Source organism: Zonotrichia leucophrys, chromosome 20 (assembly GCF_028769735.1).
Source record: "Zonotrichia leucophrys gambelii isolate GWCS_2022_RI chromosome 20, RI_Zleu_2.0, whole genome shotgun sequence".
Taxonomy (NCBI): Eukaryota; Metazoa; Chordata; class Aves; order Passeriformes; family Passerellidae; genus Zonotrichia; species Zonotrichia leucophrys.
This window is the reverse complement of record NC_088189.1, coordinates 6,525,807-6,533,215: the sequence shown is the minus strand read 5'-3', so window position 1 is coordinate 6,533,215 and position 7,409 is coordinate 6,525,807. Positions and strand designations below refer to the sequence as shown.

General features: G+C 64.0%; 1 protein-coding gene across 1 annotated transcript; it reads right to left on the bottom strand.

Annotated features, from left to right (window-relative positions):
* Positions 1-5,674: 5,674 nt before the first annotated feature.
* LOC135456466 (ammonium transporter Rh type B-like) lies at positions 5,675-7,072 on the bottom strand. The gene is made up of 2 exons (XM_064730319.1): positions 6,008-7,072; positions 5,675-5,968 (listed from the first exon to the last, which is right to left on the bottom strand). The coding sequence occupies exons 1-2, from the start codon at positions 7,070-7,072 to the stop codon at positions 5,675-5,677; spliced, it is 1,359 nt and encodes a 452-aa protein (XP_064586389.1).
* Positions 7,073-7,409: the final 337 nt, after the last annotated feature.

Here is a 7,409-nt window from a genome sequence, read left to right as displayed (position 1 = left end):
CTCCTGCTCCAAGCCGTGCCCAGGCACCTGATCCACCACTCCTGGCTGGGGCTGGCAGGTTGGGTTGCTGTGGGATGGCTGTGGCTGACTCCTGGAGCACCAGAAACACTGGGGAGAAGAAGGGAAAGAACCAAAAGGAGAAGGTGAGGTGTGGATTCTCAGCTGCTCCCGGCCCTGCAGCACCTGCTGCTCTCTTGAGGACAATGGGTGTGCTTTGGGGCAGGAAGAGGACATGTGGGGCCGTGGCTGTGCTCTGGGGGCTCTGCTGGAGCTGAGGCCACAGGGATCTGCAAGGCTCTGAGGTTACCAGGGCTGTGCATGGGGACAGTGTCCCTGAGGCACTGCTGGGGTGTGCAGAGCAGCCGGGCACCCTCAGTGGGCAGGGAAATAAAGGTGCATCACAGGGGAAGCCTGGGGGGCTCTGATACCCAAAAATGCCAGGCAGTGAGGGGGCTTGAGACCAAGGCTCAGCCTCGATGACGGGCAGCACTGTGGAGGGAACTGAGTGCTTGGCACTGTGGGTTCCCCAGCAGGGAGGGATGGTGGGGTGTGGGATGAGGTGAGGTGGAGATGGCATCCTCCCTTGTCACTCTGCTCTGCCAGCAGCCTGCCTGTGGCCTCCACTGCTTTGTTGGGCAGCAAACAGCCTCTGGGAAGCCAGAAATAAAACCTCTCCTTCCCTGGAAGTGCTTTGGATGCTTCATCTGGTGATCCAGGGGCTGTTATGCTGTGGATGGAGCTGGCACAGTGCTGGCTCTGGCCATGGAAGCCCAGGCAGAAGCCTACAGCAGCAGAGGGCACAGTGACCTCCTGTCTCTACTCACTCTATCTGCGTCCCTGGGATGGGGCAATGGAAACAACGAACTGCTTTTTTGGAAGGACGTTTCCTCTGGAGCAACAGCCTGGAGGGTCTGCCTCAGTTTCCCCACCCCAGTGTGCCCGTGCCTCAGTTTCCCCACCCCGGTGTGCCCGTGTCTCAGTTTCCCCAGCCCGTCTGGCCGTGTGCTGCTGTCCCCGCCCCGAGGGGCTGCGGAGGACACGAGATGGCAGCAGCGGGCTGTGTGTGCTGAGCAGAGCCGGGCACTGCCCACGCCGGCTGTTCCCATGGCCACGCCAGCATCGCCGGCCCCCGTCCCCACCGGCCCCGGGCCGGGCAGGGCCGTGCCAGGGGGGCACTGAGCGCTGCAGGTAGGGGGGTACCCCCCCCTGCCCTGGAGGAGGTGGGGGGAAGCTTTCCCTAGGCGTTTCTGGGGGTTCAAACTACGAAGGGGGGATTCGGGAAGGGAAAGGCAAGGGGTGCTCAGGGGTCCTTGCCCACCCCCTGCAATTCCCTCTGGGAATTGGGCTGGGAGGAGCTGGAAGGGCTCCATGAGCAGGGGTGGGTGGGTGAGAGCCCTCCCTGCCCTGGGCACAGCAGAGTCCCTGGGGTGTACAGGGTGCAGGCAGGATGGGTGGATTTGATGGGGCAGGACAGGGACCCTGGTTTGGGGTCAGAGCAGGGGGTGCAGCCTGGGAATGCTGCTCTGTGGGGTCCCTGAAGATGATGAAGATGCTGTGTGCCTGGCACCAGGGGCCATCCAGGGAGCCACAGCTCAGCTCATCCCGAAGCCAGAGCCCTCCTGGAGCCGTGCTCCTCCCCGGCTGGCCCCACAATGCCTGCGCTCCTTCCTCTCAGCTCCATCCTCCTCCTCCTCAGGAGCCAGCGCTGCCCTTTCTGCTGCCCCCACAGGAGTTTGGCACTGGTTCAGTTCCTAGGGTTTTTTTCTTATTCCTCCTCCCTTATCCCAACCAGGGTCCCTCCACAAACCACCAGCATCCCAAAATAGCCCTACTGACAGTTGATATCCCATGGATGAGGCTGGGGGCCACAGCAGGACCTGATAGCTCAGGCACCAACAGGATGGGGACACTGGCTTGGGACAGGGTGACTCCCAGTCTTTCTCCTTATCAAGGCTGGAGCAAAGTCCCCCCTTCAGTGACCTGTCAGCGCCTTCCCAGATAAACCAGAGCAAAAACCACCTCCCTTTACTGCCCCTTCCCTCACAGGCAGCTGCTGCTGGGAGCCTGGTGTGGCAGTGGGAATGAGTGCATGGAAAGGAAGGAAAGAGTGAAGGAAGAAGCAACAGGGAGGGAGGGGGAAAAACGAGGTCGTTGTGATGGTGGAATCACAGCAAAAACAGCCGGAAAAAGGAAACAGGCCCTGAAAAGTCAAATAAAAATAGCAGCGAGGCGAACCCAAGTGTGCAGCACATGGGAGTGAGCACATTTCCTTCGAGGGCAGCTCTGTGTGCTCCCAGTGGCTCCGGGGGGGCCGCTCTGATGTGGCTCCAGCCGCTGCCACGGCCCCCCAGTCTCCTGTGCTGTGCCAGGCACTCGGCACCAGCTCAGGGCCCAGCCAGCCCCTGCCTCGCCCGGGGTCCCTGTGTGCCCCTGTGTGCCCTCAGGGATGTGGCAGGGGCTGCACAGGGGGCTGGAGCCGAGGGCACGCAGGGGCTGGGGGCTCCTGGCCGTGCCCACAGCCCTGCCCTGTGCCCGGCTCACTCTGCCAGCTGCATCCGAGCTCTGTGTGAGCAGCACAACCCCGGCTTCCTCCCCTCCCTGCTTGTTTTGCAATCACAGCAGGGTCCCCTGGGAGATGGGGGTTGGTGGAGTGGCTGCGGGGACGGGGACGGGGATGGGGGCGAGCATGGGGGCTGGTGCTCCCTGCCAGGACCACTGGGCTGCATCCCAACCCAGCTCGGGGCTAAGCTCAGAGGCAGCAGCAGAGCCCAGTGAGAGGGGCACTGCTCTGGGGGATCAGAGTTAGGCACCATGCCCTGGGCCCATACAGAGGTGCAATGCCCAGCTGCTGTGCTGTGGGTCCACACCAGGGTACCATGCCCAGGAGCTGTGCATGGGGAGCTTTGCCACACTGGGGGACCATGCCTGGGGGACAAGGGCTGCTGTGGTTCCACAGAGGCACGTTTCAGCCCTCCTCACCACCACTGTCCCACCAAAACGCAGCTGTCCCTGAGCCATCACCATCTTGGGGTGCCAGCAGCCCCTCTTAGCTCCAGGGGACCCTTGCCCACATAAACCCTCTGCTCCAATGCTCAGTCCCTCTGCAGCAGAGCTGGCGTCCCAGCCCCTGGCAGCCCTGGCACACACAGACTGTGTCTGAAGATGGAGCAGAGCAGCGTTTTGTTCTCTCCCATCTCCCTGCAGCTTCGTGAAGCTGCTGAAAGCCCAGATTTACAGTGTGATAAACGCTGGAGGCTCTGCAAAATATCTGACTGCTCCATCCTTTGGAGAGAGGCTGGTTTGGAGGAGCGGGGAGCTCTGGGCAGCACACCCAGAGGCAGAACAGCGCAGTGGGTCTCAGGGAGGAGGGATGGCCGGGACTGATGGAGCCGTGCCATGACCCAGGTGGGTCCTGGCCGTGGGTCACCGGGTGCCTAAGCCTCTGTGGGCAGTGGGAAAGCGCTGACCCCCACCCCCCCATCATTTCTTGGGCCTCTTGCTGGTTTTTGGAGCATCTGCCGACCAGATTGTGCCGCGGCGTGCCGGGGTGCCCGTGCCAGGACATGCCAGCCGGGAGGCGGGGTGTGCCCGGCCCGGCTCCGGGTGTGCTCCCCTCGCTGCTCGCTCCCCCGCTGGCTGCCGCGGGCTGCTCGGCGAGAGCTGCGGCCTCATCCTCGCCGGGAAGGGCCGGGAGATGCTGGAAAGCGGCTGCTCCGCTGTCCCCGACAGCAAGGGAGGCTCACAGCTTCGGGGCTGTGCCTGCATGTGGGTTTGTGTGTGCACAAGTGTGTGTGCACACAGATGTGTGCACGCATGTGTGTGTGTGCATCACATGCAGGTGTGTGCATGTGTGTCTGGGCACAGGCCTGGGCTGTTGTGAGTGCAGGGCTGTGCACACACGTGTGTGTGATTACAGGTGTGTAAAGGCCTGTGCATGTGGCTGCCCTCCACCTTCCCCACAGGGTGTCTGAGCCCCAGTGCCGCTGCCCCCGTGTCCCTCTCCCCGGTGCTGGAGCTGCCATCGGACCCGGCAGGCCGCGATGTGGGGCAGCCACGGGCCTGGGCTGCCGGGCTCTCCCGGGAGGGCTCTCACGGGGCCTGGGCTGCGGGGCTCTCCCGGGAGGGCTCTCACGGGGCCTGGGCTGCCGGGCTCTCCCGGGAGGGCTCTCACAGGGGCTGGTGCTGCCGATCCGGCCCCGGTGGAATCGCGGCTCCCCGGTCCCGGCTGCTCTCAGCACCCAGAGGGATCCAGGCATTGATGGGCAGGGCCGGTCCCCGCTCCGATGGCTCCACTGCCATGGGGCACATCCACACCGAGCTGCCAAGAGGCTGAGGGGCTTCTGGGGCTCGTTTGGGGAAGGGGGAACGGAGCTGCCTCCCGCCCCAAGGCCCCTGGCCCCAGCGCTCAGCCCGCAGCATCCTGCGCCGGGGCCCATTGTTCGGCCGCGCCGGGCTGCGGGGCAGGATTTCTTTGTCAGAGCTCGGCAATATTTTATTCTAACAATTAACCAAACACGCCCGGCCCCCCAAGCCTGTTTGTGATTATTGGAGGGCGAATTCCCCAGCCTCTCTCCCTCTTGGTGTTGGCTCCGCCTGGGGCTGCACCGGGTGGAAGGGATCCAGCCCCTCTCCCACCCGCTCGGGGTTGGGGACCCCCAACCTCGCCGGCAGCCCCCCAGTCCTGCCCCAGCGCTGGGGGGCTCGGTGGCCTCGACCCCCTCGGGAGCACGGCCCGCATTGTCTCGGCAGGGATCGGAGGGGGCGCAGGGGCAGCGGTGATTCACGGCGGGGGGATGTGAATCACAGCCCTCGCTCCCCGGGCAGGATGCGGCCCCGCGCTCCCAGCTTGCCGCATGCCAGCCATGGACCGCAGCCTTTGTCCTCCGCAGGGTGGAAGCGGCTCGCTGCCCGTGCTGGGATGGGATGGGGCCGCTGCTCTTCCTGGGATGCTGGCGCAGCTTTCCCAGCTCCGGCTTCGGGGTGGGATGAGGGTGCTGCGGGCTGCGGGGGCCTCCTGCATCCTGGCTCTCTCTCCGAGGCTCCTCGCAGTGCTTGGGCCGCATCCTCATTGCTGCACCAGTGGTAAAAAGGGTTGGCGCTTCCCTTTGCAAACTCTCCTGGAGGGTGAATTGCCCAGCTCAGGTTATCAGATCTTTGCTAAAGTCCTTTGCTTGGGGCCATCTCCCTGCTGCTGCAGTTCCACGTTCCGGGCAGTGGACGCTGAGTTCCTTTCCTGTAGCTGTGGCCTGAGCTGGCAGCCTCCTCCAGGTGCTGCCTGCTGTGGGCAGGGGGATCTGCAGCTGAGGGTCGGGGTGAGCCCTGAGCGTGATGCCGCTCGCTGGGAGTGAAGCAGCCGAGGCCAGTGCCCTGGAGAGTGGCTGTCTGGGGGCTCTTTGGGGGCTATTGACCATCCTGGGAGAGACAATCCTGAGCAGGTCGCTTCTCTGGCTGCTGCTGGGAGTGGATGGACGCTGGGAGCCACTGGGACACGGGAGGGGGATTGCAGCTGCAGGGTAGGAGGACAGAGAGGCGATCTGTGCTGCGGTGCTGACCCAGCTATGCTGGCATCCTCCACAGCTGGCTCCAGGCATGGGGCAGGAGTGAGAGCAGGCAGGAGATAGATCCTGCCGGTAACATTCTCTGGCCCTCCCTGCTGCTGCACGCACACCACTGCCTAAACTTGCTCCTTCAGAGCCAGGGCTCCTTCCTCAGGGCTGCAGTCTGGCCCCGGGCTCTCAGCCTGATCGTGGATCTTAAAATACAGCGAATCCTCGAAGCAGAGGCGCTCGGGCGGCCGGGCCAGGCAGGGCAGCCGGAGGGCGCTCCCGGCGAGCAGCCCGGCCAGCAGCGAGGCACCCACGGCCACCGCCAGCCCCCCCGCCTGGCACAGCGCCTGCACACCCACCCCCCGGGACCCCCACTGCCCCTCCAGCACCGCCTCGCTGGCATTGCCCCCAGCGGGGGACAGCTGAGAGGGATGGGACCCGGCGGTGTCCTTGGGTGCCACCAGCACGGCCACGACGCTGGCTGCGGCACCGAGGATGCCGGGCAAGCCGTGCAGGTTGTGGATGCCGCACTGGTCGTGGAGCGTGAGTTTCCTCGCCAGGAGCGGGGTGAGGAACCTGAAGCCGAGGACACACAGCACGGCCGAGAGGCTGCCCAGGGCCAGGGCGGCCGCGGGGGGCACGGCCATGTCGGCCAGCACGCCGATGGCCACCCCACCGGCCAGGCTGCCGTTCTGCAGGTGGCCGGGGCTGAGCTTGCCGTCCCTGTCCAGCAGGCTGGAGGCCACCACGGTGGTTATGGCACTGGCACTCATGGCCAGGAGGGTGTTTAGGATGGCACGGTGCTGGGCATCACCCGGCTGGCAGAGGACAGCCACGAAGCTGGGCCAGAAAACCCAGAGGATGAGCGTCCCCACCAGGGACATGAGGTCAGAGCTGGTTGTTGGGGTCTCCTTGGGGTGCAGTGGCTGCTGTGTTGCCCTGAACAGAGTCTTGGACACACCAAGGCCGAAGTAGCAGGAGAAGACGTGGATGGTGATGGTGCCACCCACATCCTGAACGCCCAGGCAGGTGACAATGACCCACTCGGTGGCCAGGTACAGGGGAATCTCACAGGTGGCCATGAGGAGCAGCTGGCAGGGGCTGGCCCTCCCCAGGATGGCCCCCACGGAGATGAGCACTGTCACAGCAGCGAACACAGACAGGAGGAGTTTGTGCAGGTCCAGGTGGATCTGGCCGTGGTGGAAGTGGTGCAGCAGGCCCTGCAGCACCAGCGCCCACTGCATGGAGAAGTTGAGCAGGAGGAAGATGTGGGTGAGGGCGCTGAACCCATAGCGGGGCAGGAAGGTCAGCAGGAGTCCCAGCCCCACCACCAGCATCACCTGGATGTCCTGGAAGAAGGGGAAGGTGCTGTAGACCTGGTAGGCCACCAAGCTGGTATCCTCTGCCTGCGCCGAGGGCTCCTCATAGGTGACGAAGAGGGCAAAGAAGAGGAGCAGGGCGCCCTGGAACAGCCCCAGAAAGAGGGGCAGGAGGCGACGGGGATGGGTGGAGGGTGGCACAGCCATCCTGGAGTGGACAGGAGGGGATGGTGGAGGGTGGTCAGCAGGGCACTGGGGTGAGGTGACAGCCCAGCAGTGCTTCTGGGGTGAGCTCCACTTGCTCCTACATCGAGGGTTTTATGGCCATGGTTAATTATTAACCAAAGATCTGAGTTTATGTTCCAGAAGAGGAGGGTTCTACCCCTCCCTTCTTTAAACACAACACCCATAAAATAACCACATGTTCTTGTTTGGCCGCCATAAAAGTGGACGTGAGGGACATTATGATTTTGAAGGGAAACAAGAAAAACCTGTGGTGGGGCAGAGGAGGGAGAAGGAGTTTGGTGAGGAGCTGGCCAGGGAT

What these genes read in the sequence shown, in the direction of transcription:
- LOC135456466 (XM_064730319.1), bottom strand. Translation starts at nt 7,072, where the DNA reads ATGGCTGTGCCACCCTCCACCCATCCCCGTCGCCTCCTGCCCCTCTTT. An exon ending in CCAGCGTCGTGGCCGTGCTG is followed by an intron (nt 5,969 to 6,007) that starts GTGGCACCCAAG and finishes CATCCCTCTCAG; the next exon opens with CTGTCCCCCGCTGGGGGCAA.